The sequence below is a fragment of the Leptopilina heterotoma genome, unplaced genomic scaffold, assembly GCF_015476425.1.
Source record: "Leptopilina heterotoma isolate Lh14 unplaced genomic scaffold, ASM1547642v1 Lhet_287, whole genome shotgun sequence".
NCBI classification, from domain to species: Eukaryota; Metazoa; Arthropoda; class Insecta; order Hymenoptera; family Figitidae; genus Leptopilina; species Leptopilina heterotoma.
The window spans coordinates 604,009-631,672 of NW_025110994.1; the positions used below are offsets into that span (position 1 = coordinate 604,009).

The 27,664-nt window shown below is 22.5% G+C and overlaps 1 protein-coding gene across 2 annotated transcripts in view; it reads left to right on the plus strand.

The window, feature by feature from the left end:
- Nucleotides 1–27,664, plus strand: part of LOC122504273 (potassium voltage-gated channel protein Shaw) — an 83,093-nt gene that overhangs the window by 32,660 nt on the left and 22,769 nt on the right. For both annotated transcript variants that reach the window (XM_043615303.1, XM_043615304.1), the window contains exons 3-4: nucleotides 14,164–14,358; nucleotides 23,062–24,046. In XM_043615303.1, the coding sequence (XP_043471238.1) occupies nucleotides 14,164–14,358; nucleotides 23,062–24,046 (1,180 nt within the window). The remainder of the gene's footprint in view (nucleotides 1–14,163; nucleotides 14,359–23,061; nucleotides 24,047–27,664) is intronic.

Sequence of the window (27,664 nt, forward strand, 5' to 3'; positions counted from 1 at the left end):
TGACGCAAGTGGTAGAACTTTACTTTAATCAGCCTTTGAATATTCTATTAATTCTAGTGTAAGTAGTAGAAGGCACCATTAATCAGACTGAAATAGAACCATATCATCAGCATTTAAGTAGTAACAGACAGTTTTATGCAGACAAATGATTTTTTCTATTTCGGAACAAGTAGTATAACAAGTACAAGTAGTAAAATCCACTATTAGTCAGACGGCAATAATACAATATAATTAGGTTTGCAGTAGTAAAAGGCACTTTTATGCAGACAAATGGTTCTTTATTTTGGCGTAAGTAGTAAAACTTTACTTTAGTCAGACATGAAATTTCCATTAAATGTTAGTGTAAGTAGTAGAAGACACCATTAGTCAGACTGTGATGATACCATATAATTACCATTTAAATAGAAAAAATACTTTTATTTTGGCGAAAGTAGTAAAACTTTACTTTAGTCAGACATTAGAGTTTACAGAATTTTTAGTATAAGTAGTAACGGTCAGTATTAGTCAGACACTAATTGCTCAATACAATTAGAATTAGAAATATCAGAAAGAACATTTGTTCAGAAAAAATAAGTAGTAAAAATCTTTACAGTCAGACCTATTTTTAATTTACTTTTCTACTTTTTCTAAAAATGTCAGCGAATTTTAAAAACCTTTGAAAAAACCTTAAAAAGTCAGAGAATTTTGATCCAAATACTGAAAAATTGTTGTTTTCTAAAGTTATTGTGTTTATTCTTGAAATTTAATTTTACTTGAATATTTCAAAATTAATTCAATTTTAAAAGAATTGCGTTTCTAATTTTCATAAGTAAATGAACTTCAAAAGATTTTGATTAGAAATTTTTTAAAATTTCAATTTTGAAATGAATTTAATTAGAAATATAAAAAAACTTAGATTAAAAAAAATTTTTTAAACTAAAATTCTTTTAAAATTAGTTAAATTATTAAATATAATGGATTTATAGAAGAATTTTAGTTAAAAAAACTAAAACAAATTAAATTTTGAAGCAATTATAAATAATTGACGAAATTTAATTGTTTTTAAAAGTAGTAAAATTCTTCTCAGAAATTCAATTATTTTCTGAAATTTTAATAAAAATCTTGGCAAAATTTTAATGATTTTTAAAAACGTTTCTCAATTCAATGATTTTTCATATCTATTACTTTAATAAAAATTCCTAAAATAATTTAATTAGTTAAAAAAATTTTTTTTAAATACGACGCAAACATTTAATTAATTTTATAAATAATAAAAATTTTACAGGAATTCAATTATATATAAATTATTTTCACAGGAGTTTAATAATTTATTAATTATTTTCATATTTTATTCAGTTATTTTTATAAATAATAACATTTTGTACATGAATTCAATTATTTTTATAAATAATAAAACTCAATACTGAATTTCAATTATTTTTAATGCAATTTTAATGGAATTTATTTATTAGAATTTGAGTATTATTATCAATACATTTTTAATAAAAATTTCTTTAAAGAATAGAATTATTTTCAAAAATTATAATGAAATTTTCAGAACTTTAAATAAAATTCTTGGCAGAATTTCAATTATTTTTAATACAATTTTCATCAAATTTCTCGAAAAATGAAATTATTCTTAAAAATTTTATTATTTTAATAACCTTTGCTACAATTTATTTATTAAAATTTAAGTATTGTTTTCTTTCAATACATTTTTAATAAAAATTTCTGTAAAGAATAAAATTATTTTCAAACATTTTAATGAAATTCTTTGCGTAACAATTCAAATTTTTTCAAAATAATTTTAATAAATTTCTTTGCAGAATTCAAATTATATTTAAAAATTTTAGAAAAATTCTCGTCAAAATTTCAATTATCTTTATAAATAATAACATTTTTCTTCGAAATTCAATTATTTTCAAAACTTTAAATAAAATTCTTGGCAGAATTTCAATTTTTTTAATACAATTTTCATCAAATTTCTCGACAAATGAAATTATTCTTAAAAATTTTATTAAAATTTGTCAAGAGAATTCAATTTTAAGAAACATTTAATTGTTTAATAAAATATTTATTTTTATAATTAAATAATTGAATTCTCGTAGAATTTTCTAATAAATATTGATTTAAAAATGAATTCAAATTAAAATGCTTAAAAAATTTAAACTTTTCATACTTTTAATTCAGAATTCTATAGAATTTAATTTTTCTCAATATAAATATTTAAAGGAATTTCTTTTAATTATTTAAAGTTTTAAATTTCTAATATATTTAATTGAAGAATGACAGAATAATCGAAATTTCATAAAAAATTAAATTGTAAACAAAATAATTTGAAAATTCACAAAGAACTTTTTAAAAAATTATTTAAAAATAATTCTAGAAATGAATAAACAAAATAATGAAAATAATTTTTGAAAGAGTTACAGTAACAAAGTAGAAAGTTTTAATTATTATAAAACATGATATCGATATCTTCATGTTTTATAATAATATTCTTATGTCATTGAATTTCAAATTTATATATCTTAATTTCTATTAAAAAAAATAATGATTAAATATTTATTTAAAAATGAAGTTATTAATGTTTTCGAATAATTTTCGTTTTCAAAACCTGGAAAAATTCCTTTTTCTTGCCTATAAATTCTGGAAAAGTTGGGGAATTTGAAAATTTCTTTCAAATTTTATTTTAAAAAGATGAAAATAATACAAAATGAAAATCGTTCAATACAGAATAAATAAATTTAATATTAGTCACTATTTAGCACTTGTCAAAATCTACTTATACAATTTACTGTAAATTTTATTCACAAATATTTATTTTCCAATTTTGTAATAAAAAATTGAAACTCTCTAGTTGAGATGTATGACAAAAGTGAATGGAGATTAATCTCAGCAATATTTATCTTCTGTCTTCACTGCACTTTATTTTACAATGTCTGACCGCATTAGCTTCATTCTACTGTGAGAATTTCTCTTCTCTCTCTCTCTCTTTCTCTCTCTTTCTCCCTCTATACTATTTTATGTTTAGCTCGGACAGCACAAAAAACTTTTGTCAGCTTTAACTCGACTATATCCCCGAGAAAATAAAATTTAACACATAAATTATATATTCCACCGTATATATAGAAATTGTACGCGAAGGAAAAATTTTTATAGAGATTATTTTTGAAAAGTTCAACTTTCATGAGAAAAGTGATCTATAATGTCGCAACATTTATATCATTTATAAGAAATATATATTGTATTTATAAATTCTAAAAATAGTGGAGAATTTTAAGTAGCTTTACAAAAAATTTACTCTCATCTTTAAAGAATCAAATGATTTTAAAAGCACGAAATTAATGAAAAATTTAAAATAAGAGAAAAAAACAAAGACAATGCTTTCTTTTGTTTTTCTTCTCTTATTTTTTTGGCATAAGTAGAAGACTGTTTTCTCGGAATTGTTTGCCATATTATCAGTGTAATTTTTTTTCGGTTTTGTTTTTTTGTTAGACAAAAAAAATGTATTCTCTTTTACTCTTAGAAGGAAGCCCTCATTTTGATACAAAACTTGGACGAAAGATTTGTGAACCTAAGAAACTTTAGAAGCTTTACAAGTGTATAGCGTAAGGGGAAGAAAAAAAAAAGTTGAATATGAAATTAAATCGACTGTGGTGCAACTTTTTTTCGACTGCTATGATATTCTTTAAAAGATTCAAATGAACGTTAACTTTTTTTGTTTCGTTAGTATTTTTTTTACTTTACTTTTTATTTAGTTTCCTTGCTCTCATCTCATTACCGTTTTGATTAGGTTTTTCGAAAAAATATTTTCTAATTCCTTATTTTCTAATTTATACTATATTTTTAATTAAGAATAAGTTCTAAATTTCTTTTATTCTAATTAAATTAATTCTAATGAATTTTTTTTAGAAGTTTATTTTCTACTTTTTGCTATTCAATATCTACTATTTTTTAATTAAATTTTACAAAAGAATTCAATTATTTTCAAAAGTTTTAATAAAATTTTAAGCAAAATTTCCTGAATTCAAATATTTTCTATGTCTACTATTGTAATAAAATTTTCCAAAAGAATTAAATTAGGTATTTAATAAAAATTTTGATATAATTCTACTCAAACATTTAATTATTTTCAAAAATAATAAAAATTTTACAGGAATTCAATTAACACATTTTTTATTTTCTTCGTAATAGTTCAATTATTTTCATAAATAATAACATTTTTTTAGAAATTAAATACTCTCATAAATAAAATAAAACTCATTGCAAAATTTCAATTATTTTTAATACAATTTTAATCGAATTCTTCAATAAATGTAATTTTATTAAAATTCGTCACAAGAATTCAATTATTTAAAAAATTGTTGATAAAGTTCTTTATGAGAATTAAATTTTAAAAAACATTCAATTATTACTTAATAAATTATTTAATTTTTGTATGTAAATAATTGCATTTTCGTAGAAATTTACAATAAAAATTGATTTAAAAAAAATTTTTAATTATAATTTTAGATAATAATTGAATTTTGATAAAATTGAAATAATGAAAATAATTTTGAAAAAGTTACATTAACAATAATCTTATAATATGAAATAATAGTCTTATCACACGGTCATCTTTAATTACAAGTTGTTGAATTTCAGAGAGGTTTAAATTTGAAATTCTTGAAAATCTTAATTCCTATAAAAAAATAATAATAATTAAATATTTATTTTACGCAAACATTTAATTATTTTCATAAAATAATAATAAGAATTTCACAAAAATTTAATTATTTACCAATTTTTTTATAAATTCCTTCGCAATCATTCAATTATTTCCATAAATAATAAAATTTTTACTGGAATTCAATTATTTTTCTAAATAATAAAATTTTTTTAAAAAATTCAATGATTTTCATAAATAATAAAAATCATCGCAGAATTTTAATAATTTTTACTAAAATTTTAATCAAATTCCCCAAAAATTTAATTATTATTAAAAATTTTATTAAAATTTGTCGAACGAATTAAATTATTTAAAAATTTGTTAAAAAAATTCTTTATATAAGAATTTGATTTTACAAAATATTATAACAATTATTCAATAAATTTTTTTTTTGTATTTAAATAATTGAATTCTAGTAGAATTTTCAGATAAAAATTGATTTAAAAATTAATTTCAGTTAAAAACAAATGAATTTGAAAATGCTCAAAAAACTTTTTCGAAAATTATTAAAAATAATAGATTTATAATAAAATTGTAGTTAACACGACTAAAAAAAAATTTAATTTTGGAGAAGTTACAAATTATTGCAGAAATTTAATTGTTTTCAAGAGTAATAAAATCCTTCTCAGGAATTTAATTATGTTCAAAAATTAGTAAAATTTTTCTTAGGAATTTAATTATTTTCAGAAATAATATAACTGAATGCAGAATTTCAATTATTTTTTAAATACAATTTTAGTTACATTTCTCGGAAAATGTATTGTTCTTAAAAATTTTATTGAAAATTGTCGAAAGAATTCAATTATTTAAAAATATGTTCGTAAAATTCTTTATGAGAATTTTGAATTTTGAATTTTAAGAAACAATTAATTGTTCAATAAATTATTTATTTTTGTATTTAAATAATTGAATTCTAGTAGAATTTTCTAATAAAAATTGATTTTCATTTCATAAAAATGAATTTCAGTTAAAATTTAAGATAATAATTGAATATTAAAAGCAATATAGCGTGAATATTTAGAAATAATTGAATTTTGAAATTAATTTTTTTTAAAAAGTGTAATTCAATTTTTTTATATTATTTTAAGTTTTTATTTTCTAATATATATTTAATTGAAGAATTTACGAATAATTGAAATTTGTAAAATTGAATATTATAAATAAGTGGATTTAGAAACTTGTCGAAGAATTTTTTCGTAAATTAATTGATTTAAAGATGAATTTTAGTTAAAAACTCTTGAAAATAATAATTAAATTGAAATGATAAAAATAATTTTGAAGAAGTTACAGTAACAATATTCTTATAATAATTTTTTCAGCTGAGTAGTAAAATCTTACTTTAGTCAAAGATTAAACTTTCTACTGTTTTTAAAATAAGTAGTAAAATGCGTTATCAGTCAGACTGTAATAATTCTATTTAATTTTAAGTAGTAAAATATACTTTTATTTAGACGAAAGTTTTTTTTTTGGTGCAAGTAGTAAAACTTTACTCTAGTCAGACATTAGGCGTCCTACTGTTTTTAAAATAAGTAGTAGAAGTCGATATTAGTCAGACTGCAATAATTCCATATAATTTTAAGTAGTAAAATATACTTTTATTAAGACAAAGGTTTTTTTATTTTTATGCAAGTAGTAAAACTTTACTTTAGTCAGACACTGTTTTTAAAATAAGTAGTAAAAGCCGCTATTGGTCAGACTGCAATAATTCCATATAATTTTAAGTAGTAAAATAGACTTTTATTCAGACAAAGGTTTTTTTATTTTGATGCAAGTAGTAAAACTTTACTTTAGTCAGACGCACTGTTTTTAAAATAAGTAGTAAAATCCGCTATTAGTCAGACTGTAATAATTCCATATTTTTACTATTTAAATAGTAAAATTCACTTTATTGACATTATTTACCATTAACATCAATAGTTTTCTTTAGCACAAGTAGTATATCTTCACTTTAGTCAGACATTATAATTTCTATTCTTTTTTTTCCCTTTAATATATTCAAAATAAACAATATATACTTATATAAATTATAGTGCTTATGAAGTAGAAATGGTATTTTTTTGCCGCCAAGTTTAGAATCTTTATCACGAACCCCACCAATCGATGACAATGTAAGGGAATTCAGCGTTCCACTCGGCAAAAATGCTCACGGCTTTGATCTATTTTCTTTCTTTAAGGCGAGCAATCGATAAGAGACGGCGTTTGCTGTGAACGTTTATACCCGCGAAGACGACCACCTGCCGGACGATCGAAAAGAGAAAGAGAGAGAAAGAGCGAGAGAGCAAAAAAAAAAAAATAAATAGGTTTTCTACCACGGAAAATCGAGCTAGGTGCGATAAAGTTCCGTCTCATGCCATTCTCGTTCAAGTATTTTCAAACGTGTTTTGCAAAAAAAAAAAGAAAAAAGAAAACATAAAAAAAAAATTTCTTTTGTACCTTATCCGCAAGGACGGTTTGTGTGAAAAAAAGAACAAAATCTCCCACGACATAAACTTACTTTTCTATTTTAGAGGTTTCAAGATAACTTTTTTCAAAACCCACTAATCTAAGTTCACTATTTTCGTTTTTTTGAAAGACAAAAAAAAAGTCGAAAATAAAAATTTTCTTTGGTTAGATAAGTGTTTTAGTCATTAATATTGCAGGACAAGTAGTAGACGACGATTTTAGTCAGACAGGGATATACGATTTTCTTTCATATAATTTATAATATTTTCTAATATTTTCTAATGTTTTCTAATTTTTCATTATTTTTTATTATTAACATTTTTTCTTATTAACAAATATTAAAAAGAGTTTATAAATAACACGATTTTAAATTGATTTTAATTACGAAACAAGTAGTAAAGGACTCTTTTAATCAGACAGTATTTCATTCTCAACGTAACAATATAAGAAGTAGAGGCAATTTTGCTTAGACTTATTGTTGAAATTGTTTTCATTGTGGTACAAGTAGTAAAATACAACTTCAGTCAGACAATTAACTGTCGAATAATTCCAGTGCAAGTAAAGTGTAAGGCAATTTTACTCTGACTGTAATTATTTCATGTAATTAGGATTTAATTAGTATAAAGGTGCTTTTGGTCAGACAAAATGTTGAATTTCATTTTATTTCGCTACAAAACAGTGAGAACTCAATTTTCGTCAGTCAACAATAATTATTAAATTAATTAATAAATAACTAATAACTAATTAATAATTAATTAATAAATTACTTTTAATTAATTGATAAATTACTAATAATTAATTAATAATTACTTAATAAATAAATAATGATAATTAATTAATAATAAATTTATAAATAACTAATAATTATATTATAATAATCGACATAATCCGTCCTCACGTGAAGTTAGTGTGAATTATTTATTTTTGTATTTAAATAATTTAATTAATTGATTTAAAAAAGAAGTTTTAATTAAAACTTTAGAAAATAATTAAAAGTGTTAAAGTTGTATTCTTTAGAAATAATTAAATTTCACAAAGTTTTTAAATTTCAAACTTTGAAATTCTAATTGCTATAAAAGTATCGTTATATTTAAATATGATAAATTATTAATTTGTTACTTTCCTTCAAAAATTAAAAGTTTTGAATAATATGATTTAAAACTTCTAAAATAATAATTGAATTATGAAAGATTTGCAGTTTAAATTTTCAACAAAAATTTTTCCAATAGTTTTCGATTGAAAGTATTTCGAAATTTTAAGCAAATAAAGAACAAATAAGTACTTAAATATTAATTTTACAAAAATGATTGAAAATTGAAAATTTTCATTTGGAAATTCTGAAAAAATTAAAGTTTTAAAAAATAGTAATTAACAGTTTTTGAAAATATACTTCAATTCCAGAAAATATAATTTTAAAAAATTGAAACAATTGGAAATTTTGTAAAATTTTATATTTTAAAACATTTTATTTTTTCATATTTTAAAAATTTTTTTAAAATTTATTTTTCCATCTATTAAAAATATTTAAAAATTTTCTGTAAATATAATTGTATTTTTAAAAATACATTATTTTATGAATTTACAAAAATAATTTCTATTTAAATAATTCAATTCTCGTCGTTGAATTTTAATAGGAATTGATTCAAAAAAAATTTCAGTTAAAATTTTAGAAAAAAATTGAATATTTTTAAAGTATAATAACAGAAATTTTAGGAATTAATTAAATTTCAAAAGGTTTTTGAATTAAATTCCATTAAAATTTAAGGGAATCAAAACTATAAAAATATTTAATTTTTTTTTAAATTATTAATTTCATTATTTTTTTTAAATTCTTAAAATTTTACAAAAATTATATTCAAAAATTGTAAAAAATAATAATTGAATTTTTAAAGAATTATAGTTGCAATATTTAGAAATAATTAAATTTAATGATATTTTTCATTGAAATTATATGAAATTTAATTCCTGTGGGAAAATAAATAAGAAAAAGATTTTTAATTTTTATTGTTAACTAAAAGTATTTGAAGTTACAAATAATTTAATTCAGAAATTCCAAAAAAATTGTTTCTTGAGAAAATATAATTAAAATTTTTTTAAAATAATGGTATTTACGAAAATAATTTTAAAAAATTGAAACAATTGAAAATTTCGTGCAAATTTCATCAAAATTATATTTTAATAAATTTTATTTGTTTACTTTTAAAAACTATTTTGAAATATAATCGTATTTTTGAAGAATTCTAATTGAAAATTGGAAAATTGGAAAATTGGAATTGGAAAATGATAGAATTTTAAAAAAATGTAGAAGAAACTTATTACCAGGATAGTTTTATTTATTATTTATTTTATTATTATTATTTATTATTATCTTGGCGATTTTTGTACGAGTTGTTCAAATAATTAAATTTAAAGAAAAACTCTTTGAAAAATTATATTTTTTAAGAAATGAATATTTTTCATTAAATTTCAAAAAGCAAATTTTTTAAAGTAAAATTTTTTCAATTAATATTAATAAATAATTAAGTATTGTGTTTAGTGTGAGTAGTAGCATTTAGTTTAAGTAGTAAAAGACTTCAATAGTAAGTCTTCGTTTAATTGTTGCAAATACGATTTAAGTGGTAAAAAGCAATTTGAATCCGAAACAATTATTAAAATTGTTGCAATTTTCTTCAAACAGTTCACATTCTTTTAACGACGAGAATTTTCTCTCCGCCTGAGAAAAAGTAGTTGAATGCATTCACAGTCAGACAGGGAAAAAATTCTTCGAATTACAGAATCAGCAAAAAAAAGACTGTCAGTAGTAAAGTGCATTGTAAGTTAGACAGAAAAAATGCTCGCAATTAGAGAAGAAGTAGTAAAAGTCTATTTTAATCAGACGCATTTTTCAAATTTTGTAACAATTTCCATGTTTAAGTAGTGAAATAAAAGTTTAGTCAGACAATTCTAATCGCTGGTATTCTTGAACTGATTCATAATTTTAGTGTCAGTAGTATTAAGTGCTTTTAGTCCACCAGAGAAAAAATATTTTTTGAATTACTGAATAAGTAGTAAAAGACTATTTTAGTCAGACAGTCTAATCGTATTCTTTGTCTAAGTATAAAAAAAATATTTTTTATCAACTTTTTGCCTAGAAATACTTATAAATATGCAGAATAAGTAGTAAAACACTATTATAGTCAGACACATTATTAAAAATAGTCCAACTTCACTATAAGTAGTAAAGCACAGTATAAGTCAGGCGAAATATAAAAATTGTCTTTCGGATGCAAAAACTATCTTATAATTACAGAATAAGTAGTAAAGGACTATTTTAGTTAGACATATTATTCAAATTCATAGAATTTTCATTTTTTAAGTAGTAAAACACAAATTTAGTCAGACAGCTTTTTGTTTTAATTTTTTAGTTTAAGTAGTAAAACACAAGTCTAGTCAGACAATTTACACTCTTGTAATTTTACTAAAAGTAGTAAAGGAAATTCTTTGTCAGACATGCATTATGATTCTTTATTGAAGTACAAGTAGAGAAAGGCTATTTTAGTCAGACATAATTACTTTTTTTTAGAATGTATTTGAACAAAAACTTTGTATAAGAACGTTGAAGAGAGGAAAAAAAGTTTCATGCCTCAACGAATATTACCGTTTCTACTGAAAAACTTAGTCCGACTATTCGCAGATGTTTTCCACTCAGAAAATTACTTTTCAGTCATCATAAACTCTTGACTCGTCATAAACATTTTTGAAATTAAAAAGAAAAAGAGAAACTTTATTTTGAAAAAAAAATATTTTTCTCTGAAAATTAATGAATAATTTATGGAAAAAACAATTTCTTTCTTCTTATTATTCTATTAAAAAACGGAAAAGAGTAATTTATCTTCTTTTGCGTTTTACACTTTTTCGTGTGAAAAAAAATTATTCAAGAAATTTTTTTTTTTTTTATATTTTATAGAATTTTGCTTGTAAAATAAGTTTTCCTGGTGGGAATCTGTCGATTACTTTCTTTCAGTTGTACTCAATCATTCAAACGAGGCGCACTAACGAATCTCTGAATCAAAAAGTCCCTTCGAACAGTGTCGTGAAACTTTTATCCCAGACAATGGAGTTTCTGATTAAAAAAAAGAGTCATTTCAGTATTTCAATAAAATTAAAATACCCAATGTCATTACATATCACTGACATTTCATTCAAATAAAAAATTACTTTTTCCCATTTTTTGGAAACATTCTTTTTAAATAAAAAATAAGGTAAATAATGTTGATTAAAAATTTGCAAAAGAAAAAATTTTTTGTTATCAATTCTATACATATTTTGGATCAACTATCAACATTGAATAAATGAAACGATATTTGATTTTGGGAGGATAACGAATCTGAATGTAATTGAATAACCATCTACATTTTTTTATTTTGCAATTTTCCTTTTCAATTAAAAAAAAGGGGAAAAAAAATTTTCATATCCAGGATGTGAATCTCATTTTCTTCTTGTTCTGCGAATTCAGCAATTTTTTTGAAAGCTTCCTTTTGTTTCACTGATGTTCTTTATAATTAAATTTTCAAAAAGACGAAATCATTCCCCCTTTTTGCTAAATTAAAAAGGTTTACCTTAATAAAATTAAAATAAAACTGAATATAAATGAAAAAAGAAAAATGCTTCTTTAATTAAAATTAATGTTTTAATTTTAAATCATGAAAGGAAATATTTTTCCTAAAAATTAACTGAAGTAAACATTATAATTAATTTTCTTAATTAAGTAATGTAAAAATAAATGAAAAAATATGAAATACAAAATGGAAAAATACAAAAATACAAAAATGTATTTTTGTAAAATACAGAAATATGAAATACAAAACAAAAATACGAAATATAAAAAAATATGATTCTCATGAAGGAAAAAAGAAAAATTTACATAGGAGAATAATTTTTAATAACAAATTTTAAATTAGACCTTAAATTAAATTTTCTTTCTTTTTAATTTTCAAATGCGCAAAAGGAATACTATATTTTTGGCATAAATTAAATCTGTTAATTTTGTCCTTTCGCGTAGTGGAAATATGCATCTAATTAGCAGAGATGAGCTTCAGTTCCTTTGTGTTTACTATGCATGGAATAAAATTCTTCTATTAAGACAAATCCTCGTAAAATCCCTCGTGTATATATACTCTAGACTCTTGTATTTTGTTTAGATGAAAACAAATGAAAATTGAATTTGCAAACTTTTCCCACTTTTCCCAAATCCTAAACAACATGAAATCCCCTTTTCGTTGAAAAAAACTCCAAAACAAATTCTAAACATCGTTAAGTTAAAATTTACATCAACTACAATAAAAAGCCTCAAAAAAAAATTTTTTAGTATTTAATAAATTATTTAAATAAATTTAATATTTAATTAAAATTTAATAAATGAGACAATTATCAAATTTTCCATGAAAACTATTTTTTGATATTTTAAACTACACAAGTTTTTTAATTTCACTCATTTAGTTAAATTAAAAAATTAAAGAATAATAAAACATTCATGATATATTCACAAAAAGAGGAAAATTAAATTAATTAAAAATAAATGGTGAAATTTAAATTAAATCAGAACATTTTCCCCGATGAATTACATTGCCTTTTGTTAAAAATTTCTCAATTGAATAATCTTCTGACTAAATTAATATATATAATGAAATAAATGTAATTATTTTCTCTTTGATTGTAAATAAACGCAAACACAATTAGACTAATTTGAATTATTTATTTTCATTATTACTAATTAATTACAGAACAATTTGGTTAGAGACGTTATATATATTTTATAAAGGAAACCATTTACCTTTTATAATAAATGATCCAATTACGACAATAATTCACTCCACTAATTATAATATTTATTATTCATCGAAATTTAATAAAATTCGTTCAACTTGTACCTACCTAAAATCCATTTATTTATTTACAACAGAGAAAATGGACAATTATAAAATTTCAAGAAGCATAGTTTGGGAGAAAATAAAATTACAATTAAAAATTAAAATTAAAATTAAAATTAAAAATAAAAATTGAAATTAAAATTGAAATTAAAATAAAAATAAAAATTGAAATAACTTCTGATAAAAACAGTAATTTGATGTTTGCTTGATTTATGCAAAGTTCAATTTTAGAAAAAAAAATGAGATTAAAAATGGAATTTTTTTTTTCTGAATTATAAATCATCTTCTGGCAATTTTTGTTTCATTTGAAATGTATTCTGGGTACAGTGGCTGGCCTATAAAATGGATATATCCTCGTTCGTTTCTCCCCAAGGGAAATTCAATGGAATTAGAGAGAAAACGATTGCATTTTCTATTGACAAAAAACATTCGGCGAGAAAGACCATTAGCCAGAAACCAATCGTGTTTTGAAATTTTACGTAATAATTTTCCTCGTTGCCTTTCAATAGAAGCTGCTTTGTTCTTTTTTTTTTTGTTTCTATATTTTTCAAATGACTATTCAATTCACCAATTTTTTTTTTATGTATCCTAATAAAATATCCTTTGAATTTCACTCTCAGTAAATTTTTTATAATATATAATTTCTCAATTTTCTTTAATTTAATTTAATTTTTTTTTTTAAATTCTTTTCTTAATTTACTTTTGTTTCTAGTTAATTAACATTTTATAATTAAGTAAAAATCGAGTTAAATTTTCTCTTGATAATTAACAACTAAAATTCCAGTTAAATTATCTTTTGATAATTAACTAAAAATACAGATTAAATTATCTTTTGAGGAAATAGAACGAGGAAAAATAAAAATAAAGGTGAAAGGATAAAAAATCTAATAGGGGAAAATTAATATTGACAAATTTTTGGAAAAATCTCTAATTTTGATATTTTGATTTTCTGTAAATTAAATTAAAGCTAAATTAATTAATTTTTTTTATTTTAAATACTCGTGTTTTGATTTTCATTGAAAAAATTGATTGAATTTTAAAAATAGAAAAATTCATTGTAGCAAAAATGAAAAAAAAGTGTTTTCGAAAAAAAAATTAAAATTTGTTTTTTTTTCTGTTTAGCATCGAGACACGCAAGAGACTTTGACAGTATTGGACAGGTTAGACCTCGATACAGAAAAACCGAGTGACGAAGAACTGGCAAGGAAGTTTGGATTCGAGGAGGCCTACTATGAAGGTACTCTAACGTGGTGGCAAAAGCTCAAACCAAAAATGTGGTCTCTTTTTGATGAACCTTACTCCTCAAATGCTGCCAAGGTCGGTAAAGTTTTTAACCTTATTTTCAAATTTACAATTTTTTTCATTTACTCTTTTTTTAGATTTTTTAACGTTACTTTTTTACTTTTCCTTTACTTTACACTGTTTTCTATATTTACACTTTTTTACAATATTTTTCTTCTTTAACTTCGATTTAATTTATATAAATTAAATTAACTCTTGTAAACAAATGAAAAAACTAAAATATTAAAAAACAAATATTACGTAAATACTATAAATTATATTTATGAAATTATACTTTATAACATAATTTTTATAAATTTTTTATAAGATTACAAGATTGGAAAATGTTTTACAAAAAATGTCGAAAATATTTATGAATTTAAAGTATTTTTTTAATTCTTTTTATTTATTTACAATCTTAGAAATATTACAAATAAAAAAAAGAATTAAAAAAATACTCGAAATTCGGAAGCATTTCCAATTTTTGATAATTAATTACACAACATATATTTTCCATTCGTCTCCTTAAATGTATATATACTTAAATAGAAAACAAACTAAATCAATTTCCTTTGACAATGATATAATCAGAAATAAAGAAAAAAAACACTAAAAGTGAAAGACAAAAATAAACAAAATATTTTTAGAAATAAAATATTATGTATAGAGAGAGAAAATAAATTATCAAGATTATAATTTGTAGGAATGAAGACAAAATATCTCTCCCATTTTGATGATAATGGACACAGATAGCATATATATACAGCAGGAGAAGGAATAACAATCAATAAACGTTTCCCTTAAAACGACGACTGTTCCCAAGACATTTGATTGTTTTTCCAACCTCCCTGCTCTGATAATAGTAAACCATCTTAAATATATATATCCCCATATGATCAGTTCTCAAGAGTCTCATTTCTTTCAGTGCGACTAGTAAATTTCGAAAAAATTTCACCTTAAAGGAAAAACGGATAATGAAATTATCCCCACGAAATAGATAAAAATTCCCTCCTGCCCTTGAATTTATTGCCTTCCTTTTCACCGTTGTCATAAAATGCAGTTGAAGATAATTTTTAAGAAACTGGTCCCCTATGGGCATAAACATACATTTAAGTTTGCATTTAAGTCAATTTTTTAGTATTATTTTCATATATTTTCGTAAATTTTTGTTCAAAAGGAAATTTTTTTTATTTTTTAGTATATTTTCAACTCGGACTTTCTTTATTAAACTTTTATTTATTTATTAATATTTTTCAAATCCTTTTTCACTTTCACTTCCACTTTAATTGATTTTCACTCCCCTTTCAGTTTTCACTTTCATTTTCACTTCCCTTTCAACTTTTACTGTCACTTCCACTTTCATTTACACTTTAATTTTCACTTTCCTTTCAAGTTTCAATTTCACTTTTGATTCCAAATTAATTAATTTTCACTCCCCTTTCTACTTTCATTTTTGATTTTACTTTAATTAATTTTCACTTCCATTTTGACTTTCACTTTCAGGGGTTCGTTCACATAACTATCATTTTCATTCAAAAATTTCTCGCTTTCACATTCACTGAAAATATTTTCACTTTTAATTTCACCCAAAAATTCTCACTATCATTCAAAAAAATTTCAGTTTCAGTTCTAAGTTCAAATTTTTTCAATCAAGAGTGAAAAAAATTTAGGTCAAAATGAACACTATTTTTAGTGATAGTTAGAATTTTTTGAGTAGAAACGAAAATATTTGAATCAAAGTGAAAGTGAAAATTTTTTACAGAATGTGAAATTTTTTTAAGAAAAAAGAAAATATTTTGATCGAAATTAAGAATTTTTTATGAAAAATGAATTTTTTTTGAGTAAAGTCAATAATATTTTAATAAAAGCGAAAATTTTTTGATTAAAATTGAGAATTTTTTTAAGAAAAATAATTTTTTTTAATAAAAGAGAAAATTTTTTTATCAAAATTGACAATTTTTCAGGGAAATTAAATTTTTATGATTGAAGCCAATAATATTTTAGTAGAAGTGAGAATTTTTTTAATGAAACTAAAAAATTGTTTGAGTTAAAATGAAAATATTTTACTGTAAGTAAAAGTGAAAATGCTTTAGGAAACGTGAAATTTTTTTAAGAAAAAAGAAAATATTTTGATTGAAATTAAGAATTTTTTAGGGAAAATGAATTGTTTTGAGTGAAGTCAATAACATTTTGATGAAAGTGAAAATTTTTTGGATGAAACTAAAAATTTTTTTGAGTAAAAATATAAATATTCAAGTCAAAATGAAAGTGAATATTTTGTAGGAAATATTGAATTGTTTTATTAAAACCAAAAATTATCTGATCAAAAGAAAAAATTTTGCAAGGAAATTACATTTTTTTTAGTGAAATCAATAATATTTTAGTGAAAGTGAGAATTTTTTTAAATGAAAGTAAAAATGAAAACTTTTTAGAGAATGTGAAATTTTTTTAATATAAGCGAAAATTTTTTGATCGAAATTGAGAATTTTTTTTAAGAAAAATAAATTATTTTAAATGAAGATAAGTATTTCTTTTTGTGAAAGTGAAAATTTTTTAGGGAAATTAAATTTTTATGATTGAAGTCAATAATACTTTAGTAGTAAGTGAGAATTTTTTTAATAGAACTAAAAATTTTTTTTGAGTTAAAATCAAAATATTTGACTCGAAGTGAAAGAGACAATTTTTTAGGGAATGTTAAATGTTTTTAATAAAAGCAAAAATTTTTTGATCAAAATTGAGAACTTTTTGTGAAATATAAATTTTTTTGAGTAAAATAAATAATTTCCTAGTGAAAGTGAAAATTTTTTGAATGAAAGTAAAAATTTTTTAAATAAAAATAAAAATATTTGTGAGTCAAATTAAAAATGAAAATTTTTTCTAGGACTCTGACATTTTTTTAATAAAAGAGAAAATTTTCTTATCAAAATTGAGAATTTTTCAGGGAAATTAAATTTTTATGAGAAAGACGCTTTATATTTTAGTGAAAGTGAGAATTTTTTGAATAAAACTAAATAATTTTTTTGAGTAAAAATAAAAATATTTGACTCAAAGTAAAAGTAAAAATTTTTTTAGGGAATGTGAAATTTTTTTAATAAAAGCGAAAATTTATTGATCAAAATTAAGAATTTTTTTTAGGGGAAATGACTTTTTTTTAGTGTGAAGTCAATAATATTGTAGTCAAAGTGAAAATGTTTTGAATAAAAGTAAAAATTTTGTGAATGAATGTGAAAATTTTTTGAATGAAAGTGAAAGTAAGAATTTTTTAAGGAAATTAAAATTTATTTGAGTGAAATAAAAATTTTTCTAGTGAAGATCAAATATTTTTTTAGTAAAGGTTAAAAATGTTTTTAATGAATGTGAAAATTTGTTGAGTGAAAGTGGAAAGAGAATAGAAACTAAAAAGAAAAGTGAAAATTAATTAAAGTGTTAGTGAAAGTCAAAGTCAATCCCACTGCTGTCACCATTTTTGAAAATGGTGGAAATTTCACAAAATACGAACAGTTCTTTTTATAAATATAAAAATTTCTGTTAATAAAAATTCCTTTCATAAAAAATGATTTTTATAGAAATTTTCTATTTAAACTTCTTCTATTTAATCTAATAAAAAAGAAGAGCAAAAACCGACTTTCGGAAATTGAAAATATTTTCTATTTTATGTTAATTCGAATATATTAAAGCGGCAATACCAGTATTTTTGCATTTTCTCAAAATGATTTAATATATAATATTTGTACAATGCAATAATTCAAAGTAATGTTGGAAATTTATTTAATTATTATTATATGTTTCAATTTGAAATAGTTTTTTATTATATAACGCCCTAACTGTGTTAATTACTTTTCTCATCAATCATTTTTGCCTCTGTTCTTGAACCTTGCATGCTCCCTCTATATAACCATTTACGTAATAGAATCTGTAACTCAATTTCTCAATTTATTAAACTCCTGGAACTAAGAAGAGAGGGACTTTTGTTTTATTCTTTATCCTAAATCTATTACATTATGCATGAATGGACGAAATATATACAATAAAGAAAAAAACATGTCCACATTATATAATTAAATTTTTAGAGAATATTATTTATTTTAGTTTTTTCCACAGTTCGCTGCGGGAAAAACTAAAATAAATAATATTCTACTGTTTTAAAATTTTTAATTGTATTTTAATTTTTAAATTTTTCAATATTTTATTCACTGAATTTGAATTAATGGTATTTTTAATCTAAAAATTTATTTAGTATTTTGTAGTAGTAGTAGTAGTAGTAATAGTAATTACCGAATGTGGCAAGAACAGATTAAAATATTTTGAAAATAATTAAAAAATAAAATCCCTAAATTTTATGATGAAAAAAGTAATATTCATTAATAAATTGAGACATTAGAATAAAAGAAAAATGTGCTGGTATTTTCGATTTGTTAAAAAAAGGAAAAAGATTCATGACTAGCATAATTTATTCATTCATTTATTTCTTTGAAAATCCAATCCATTTGTTGAATTCGGTGTGGTTTGGCAGACAACTCATGGTTAACATTAGGGACAAGTAGGGTATGCTTTTAGAATGAAAACGCAAACGTTTCTTCGCTAAGAGGATTGTAGAATGAGAAAAGTAACCCTTTATTTGGCAACGATTCCTTTCAAGTAATATCAAATCCTATTCAATGTATTTATGTCTATATAATCATGTTGTTAACGCTCTACTTATCATTCTAAATAGGCCTCCCGGTTGTATCGATGAAAACATGCTTCCCTGAGCATCAGTCAATATTTCATTATCATCGAACATTTTTAACCCAAAATTTATCAACGAATTATCTTTTTGTCATTTTATCGATTTTCAGAATAGTTTACAATTATCAAATTCTAATATCTTTAAATCTATTCATAATTATTCCTCTGAATATTTCAATTAAAAGAAATTATTAAATTAAAATTTTGAATTTGAATTTTTTTCCTTTTTTAAAATGATAATGATATTAAAATTCAATAACCAACGTGATTGGTTTCTCTTATATGCATTCTTTCAATTGTTAGTAATTTATTTGACTAAAAATGTTAAAAATAAAATTTGACTCTGAAAATGTAAAAAATAAAATTTAAATAAAAATGTAATAAAAAAAATTCCATTTAATAAAATTATGAAAAGTATTTTATAATCATAAAAAAAGAAATAAATTCTTAATTACATCCTCAAATATTTACATTAAGAAACTTCAGAATGCAAGACGGAAAACATTTCAGCACCTTTAAGTTTATTTCAAGAGAGGTATAATTCACTTTTCTTCAGAATAAGGAAAAGCCATTTCAGATTCTTAATTTTCGCCATTAGACTACTTTGAGGGCAAATGGGAGGAAAACTTGATGTTTTTTTTTCTACTGAAAGAAGTAAAAAAAAGTTTATAATTCAATTATTACATGAAAAGGTCATATTATAGATTATGATAATTGACAAATAATGAGGATAATGTAAATTTTCAACTTTACTTTTTGAATCACACTTTTTTGAACTCTACTTTTGAATCATACTTTTTTGAACTCTACTTTTGAATTATACTTTTTTTAAACTCTACTTTTGAATCATGAAATTTCTTCTTTATATTAAAAAGTTATAATAAAAAGACTTTATAATTATATAATTTCATATTAGAGTTTCTGTATTCCTTTTGAAATGATGATAAAGGCTTGTTCGATGTTTATTTATTTTTTTTGTTGAAATGACCTACATTTAGAATGATGTCGCGCCCTCCAGATATATCATGACAAATACGCGTGTGTTTATATACATACATACACACTTTTATATATATATATAATATGTTGACTCAATATTTTTATTTTCTCCTGGAGAAAAGTAATTTGTCAATGTCTTCTCTTGAAATTAATAAAAATCTCCTATTATAAATCTTCATCATTTCCCTCCTAATTGCCTAATTTCTAATTTTTCTTAACCATCAAAAAAACTCCCATTAACTGAAATTTTCATTATCTTTTTTATTCTTTACTTTTTTCTGTCTGTAATTAATTTCACTATTTTTATTAAATTTGCAAAAATTGTAACTGCTATGTATCTAGCTTGAGTTTTATTTCTCAACTTACGCGACATTTATAAATATTTTGACATTTTTGTCTGACTTGAGCATTTTTTTACTACTGAGGAAACTATTTTTAATTTTTCACATATTCCTACTTCTGTCTGACTAAAATTTGTTTTACTACTTATTATTAGGATTAAATTCGATTAAAGCGTCACTGTCTGACTAAAATTGGCTTTTACTACTTATTATTAGAATTAAATCCGATTAAAGCGTCACTGTCTGACTAAAATTGGCTTTTACTACTTATTATTAGAATTAAATCCGATTAAAGCGTCACTGTCTGACTAAAATTGGTTTTTACTACTTAAATTAAAATTAAATTGATTAACGTTTCTCTGGCTGATTGAAACTTGTTTTTACTACTTACATTATAATACTAAATTGATTCAAGAAGCTCTGTCTGACTTAAAATCACTTTTACTACTGAAAACAAATACTGATTAGTTAAAATATTTTTACTACAAATAAAGAGATTTTTTAGAAAATAAAATTTCTGATAGGTTGAAACTTAATTTTACTACTTACAATTAAAATTATTTTAATTTAAAGCGTCTATGTCTAACTGAAGAATGTTTTTAGTACTTTTATATTAAAAATAAAAATTTATGAATGTTGCTCTGTCTGACTATACCTTGTTTTTACTACTTATAAATTAAAACTAATAAATTGATTAAATCGAAACGGTCTGACTGAAAATTACTTTTACTACTTAAGACGAAAACTGTTGACTTAAAATATTTTAAGTACTAAGGAAGAGAAGAAATTTTTTAGATAAAATCTGAACTTAAAATCTGACTTAAAATTACTTTTACTACTTAAGACGGAAAATGTTGACATAAAATATTTTAACTACAAAGGAAGAGAAGAAATTTTACATAATATAACATTTCTGTCTTTCTGAAACTTGATTTTACTACTTACTTAATTAGAATTAAATTCAAATAAACCGTCTCTGTCAGACTGAAACTTATTTACTACTTATATTATAAAAATAAGTTGATTCAAGAAGCTCTGTCTGACTAAAAATTGATTTCACTACTTAATATAAAAGCCGATGATTTAAAATATTTTTACTACTAAGAGGGTTATTTTTTAGATAATAACTTTTCTGTCTGGCTGCAGCTTGATTTTACTACTTACTATTAGAATTAAATTCAAATAAACCATCTCTGTCTGACTAAAATTAGTTTTTACTACTAAGATGAAAATTTAATTGATTTATAAGTTTTCGAATCAATTTGTTTTTGTCTAACTTAAAATTTACTTTTAACAACTTTTTTCAAAAAATACAAATTCTGATTCACACTGCTTTTATTATAAAAATTATGATTTTAATTTGTCAGTTATGTGAAAAAAAATATCTTTAAAAGAATTTATTTTTACTAGAAAGACAAAATTTTTGTTAAATAATTTTTGTCCGACTACTGTTTGATTCTACTACTTATTTTAAAAATACAATTATTGAAACTTTTTGTCATTATTGCTAAAGCGAAAATTTTCTTTTAGGAAAAAATGCTTTTATTTACAGTTAATAGGAAAAAAAATTTTATTCCCTTTTTTCATATTAAAATCAATAAAAATTTGAACTCTTAATCATTTATAGATTTAGGGAGATGTTGTCTGACTTAAAATGATTTTCACCACTTTTATTAAAAGATTAGGGAAAGATTAAGTAAAAGATTGATTAATAACACTACTTTTATTATTCTTCCAAAAATGAAAAACAGTATGTCTGACATAAACATTGTTGTACTACTAAAAAATTTTTTTTTAAATATTCCAACGATTATGTCTGATTTATTTATTTTATTTTTTATAATTTTCATTTATTTTCACTGCTTTTATTGAATTTTGTGAAAATTTTGAATTTTACGTCTAAGTAGAACATTTCTCTACGACTTACACTATGTTTACGCAAATCTTATAAGTTTCGTCTGACCTCAAGTAGCTTTACTACATTTTCATTAAAATAATACTTTTAAAACTGTTCTGTCTGAGTTAAAATTACTTTTACTACTTTTGTTTAGGTTATAAAAAATTATTTGTTATGCCAGACTAAAACATGTTTGTACTGCTTACACTACATATATTTATAAATTTTTGAAATAAATTGTTACTGTCAGACTTAAAATCTACTTACACCACTTTGGGGCAATTGAAATATTACGTAAGACTTTGATGCTATAATAAATACTATTACTGATTGTCTGACATAACATAGATTTTACTACTTACTATTAGAATTAAATTTCAATAAACCATCTATGTCTGACTAAATTTGGTTTTTACTACTTAGATTAAAATTTAATTGCTCTGTCTGACTGAAGTTTATTTTAACTACTTATATTTTAATACTAAATCGATTCAAGAAACTATGTCTGACTTAAAATTACTTTTACTACTTAAGACGAAGACGGATGAGTTAAAGCGTCTATGTTTGACTAAAATTGGTTTTTACTACTTACATTTAAATTCATCCTATTTAAGTGTCTCTGTGTGACTGAAACTTGTTTTACTACTTATATTATAAAAATATGTTGATTCAAGAAGCTCTGCTTAATTAAAAATTGCTTTTACTACTTAATATAAAAAAAAACTTTAAAAAAACGTAAGAATTTAATAAATATTTTAATTTGGAATTTTTCAGATAATCGGCGTCGTATCTGTGTTCTTTATCTGCGTGTCGATTCTCTCCTTCTGCCTGAAGACCCATCCGGACATGAGGGTACCGATAATTGTCAATAGATCGGCAAAAGTTGGCAACGAAACAAAATGGGTATTGGACAAAACCCATACAAACGCCCACGATGTCTTCTTTTACATTGAATGCATATGCAATGCATGGTTCACACTTGAATTTCTCATAAGAATAACAGCAAGTCCAAATCGTTGTGATTTCATCAAGAGTTCAGTGAATTTAATCGATATGATTGCGACATTGAGTTTTTACATTGACTTGGCATTACAAAAATTCGCCTCACATTTGGAGAATGCCGATATATTGGAATTCTTCAGTATCATTAGGATAATGAGACTATTTAAATTAACGAGGCATTCGTCGGGTTTGAAAATTCTCATACAAACATTCCGTGCCTCCGCTAAGGAATTAACCCTCCTGGTGTTCTTCCTGGTGCTCGGCATCGTCATCTTCGCGAGTCTGGTTTATTATGCTGAGCGTATTCAATATAATCCAAAAAATGATTTTAAGAGTATACCGCTTGGCCTTTGGTGGGCTCTGGTCACAATGACCACCGTCGGCTATGGGGACATGGTGCCAAAAACTTATGTTGGAATGTTTGTGGGCGCCCTCTGTGCCCTGGCCGGCGTACTCACAATCGCCCTGCCAGTGCCCGTGATCGTCAGCAATTTTGCGATGTATTACAGTCACACGCAGGCGCGAGCTAAGCTCCCGAAGAAGAGACGTCGAGTTCTACCAGTAGAGCAACCCCGGGTCCGAGCGCCCGGGGCTCCCGGGGGAGGCGGTCCTGGAGGTGGTCCCATTGGTAGTGGACCACAAGCCGCCCTCCTACCCCCAGGAGCTGGAGGTTGCGGTGGTACAACGGGCGCACAAAATCGTCGGACTAACGCTATTAAGACCAATCATCCTAAGGATCCATTCGCCAGTAAAACAGGTAATTATTTTACTCTTCTTTTCAAAAATTTACATTTCTTTTATCTAAAACTACTCCCTGTCTGACTAACACTTGTTTTTACTACTTATATAACAATTAAATTGCTAAAAGTTCCTCTGTCTGCCTTAAAATTAAGTTAATTAACTTAAAACTACTACCTGTCTGACTAAAAATTGTTTTTACTACTTATATAACAATTAAATTGATAAAAGTTCCTCTGTCTGCCTTGAAATTATGTTAACTCACTTCAAACTACTAAAGTCTGACTAAAACCTTGTTTTACTACTTAAGTCATATATTTATGATCATTTGTCTGACTTGAAAACATTTATACTACTTTTATGAAATTTAGTAGAATTTTAACTATTATGTCTGACTAAAATTTTGTTTTACTACTTAAGTCACATATTTATGATAATTATAACAAATATGTCTGACTTGAAATCATTTATACTACTTTCATAAAATTTCCTCTTTGAAAATTTACTCTTAACTTAAAAAAATTACCTTTTTATCTAGAACTACTACATGTCTGACTAAAACTTGTTTTTACTACTTTTATAACAATTAAATGGATAAAAGTTGCTATGTCTGACTTAAAATTATTTTAACTGCTATAAAACTACGTATGTCTGACTAAAACATTGTTTTACTACTTAAGTCATAATTTATTATCATTATAACAGATTTGTTTGACTTAAAATCATTTATACTACTTTCATGAAATTTTTTCTTTCAAAATTTACTCTTATCTTAAAAACTTTATCTTTTTACATGTAACTACAACATATCTGACTAAAAAAATTTTTTACTACTTATATAACAATTAAATTGTTAAAAGTTGCTCTGTCTGCCTTAAAATTATTTTAACTATCTTAAAACTACTAATGTCTGACTAAAACTTTGTTTTACTACTACATGTCTGACTGAAACTTGGTTTTACTACTTATAATAGCAATTAAATTGATAAAAGTTGATCTGCCTGGCTTAATATTATTTTAATTAACTAAAAACTACTTATGTCTGACTAAAACTTTGTTTTACTACTTAAGTCATATATTTATAATCATTACAACAGATATGTCTGCATTGAAATTACTTATACCACTTTTATAAAATTTAGTAGAATTGTAACTATTATGTCTGACTAAAATTGTAATTCGACTACTTAGAATTTAACTATTGTAATTTACGTATTCTTTCATTCATTCTGTGCGCAATTTTAAGTTACTTTCTGTGTATACTTTTGTTTTTTCTTCTTCAAAAAATATTCTTTGACAAATCGAAAATATGCAGGTATTTTTTCAATATTTATAATAATAATAATATAATATTACAAATTAGAAAATTAAAAAAAAATTAAAATTAACAAATAAAAAATATACTCATTTTGCTTTTTATGTGCTGTTTTCAATAAAAAATTCCGTTTCACTGATCTAAATTATTATGCAAAATATATTCTCCTTTTTATTTATATAAAAAATAAAATACTAGAAAATTGTTAATTGTTAAAAAAATTTGATGAAAAAGTAGAAAATATACCCATTTTATGCATAATTTTTATTTCTCAATAACAATATTGTTTACAAACTATTTTTTTTTCTTTTGGAAAGAAAAACATTAGATATTTCCGTTTCATAATATTTTTGTAGAGAATTCACAATTTTCATAAGGTAATAGTTTGCATCAATTCTGTTTTTTAATTTCAATTGTTTTAATAAAATTCATAGTTTTTTAAAAATAAAGGAAAAAAAATGTTTATAAATTATAATTGTCAATTAGAAAATTTCTTTGAAAATGGAACTAAAAATTTTTGAATTTTTAGAAAATAAAGGAAAAAATTTTATTGAAAAAAATGTTCTGTTATATTTATTTAAGAATTTATTTAATTGTAAAATTATTCGAAAACAATAATTTATTTTTTAAATATTTTAAATATTTACCTAATTATTATTATTTTTCAATAGAAATTAAAATTCTTCCAAACTGTAACTTTTAAACATTATTTTCATAATCTATTATTATCTCAAATTTAAACTAAAATTCATTTTTAAATCAATTTTTATTAGAAAATTCTACGAGAATTCAATTATTTAAATGTACAAAAGGAAATTATTTATTGAATAATTGAATGTATCTTAAATTTTAATTCTTATAAAGAATTTTAACATAAAATTTTTAAATAATCGAATTCTTTTGACGAAATTTAATCAAATTTTTAAAAATAATTACATTTTTCAAGGAATTTGATTAAAATTGTTTTAAAAATAATTGAAATTCTGCGATGAGTTTTATTAATTCTGAATATAACTAAATTATTAAGAAGAAACTTTAAAATTTGTAAATATTTGAATTCTTGAGAAATTTTTATTATTTATGAAAATAATGAATGTTTTCGTGTACAAATAAAAAATGTTTTCAAATAATTGAATTCTTTTAGGTAATTTGCTAAAAATAGTAGATATTAAAAATCACTGAAATGAGGAAAATTTTTGAAAATTATTAGAATTTTGACATGAATTTCATTAAAATTTTAAAAAATACATAATTGGATTTTGAAGAAGAATTTTTTTATTGATAAAGATAATAATTGTGATTTTTTTGTATAGAAAATTCAAATTTTCAAATATTTTTATTTGAGACCTTTTTAAAATTATTCAATTATTTAATACAAAAGTAAATAATTTAATAAATGTTTTTTTAAATTTAATTCTTATATAAAGAATTTTAACATAAAATGTTTAAATAATCGAATTCTTTTGACGAAATTTAATCAAATTTTTAAGAATAATTACATTTTTCGAGAAATTCGATTAAAATTGTACTAAAAAAAATAATTAAAATTCTACGACGAGCTCTATTATCTACGAAAATAATTAAATTCCTAAAACAAATTTATTATTTATAAAAATAACTGAATTCATAAATTAATATTGAATATTTAAGAAATTGCAAAAGTATCTAGAACTTATATGCTTATATTTATAAAAATCATAACAGTTTTGTGCGACTTGAAATTTTTATACCTCTGAAAAAACTTTTTTTTGAAATAACATTTCAACAAAACTTTAACTAAATTTTATTAATTATTATTAAAATTAACTTGATTCAAGTTAAGGTCTGACTAAAGCTTGTTTTTACTACTTATATTAAAATAAAGTTGATAAAAGCTGCTCTGTCTGACTAAAATTTGTTATTACTACTAGTATTATAAATTAAATTGCATAAAGCAGCTATGTCTGACTGAAAATTACTTTTACTACTTAACTCAAAGATGAACTTAAAATATTTTTTACTTACTAAGAAAGAGAATAAATTTTTTCAGACAATAACTTTTCTGTCCGACTGAAGCTTGATTTTACTACTGACTATTATAATTAAATTGATTAAATCGTCTATGTCTGACTAAAGAATGTTTTTACTACTTAGATGAAAATTTAATTGATGAATGCTGCAGTATCTGACTGCAGCTTGTTTTTACTACTTCTATAAAAATACAAATGGTTAAAGCAGCTCTGCCTGATTGAAGTGTGTTTTTACTATTTTAATTACAATTAAATTGATTAAAGGAAGACTGTATAACAGAAAAATTACTTTTTCTACTCATATCAGAATTCA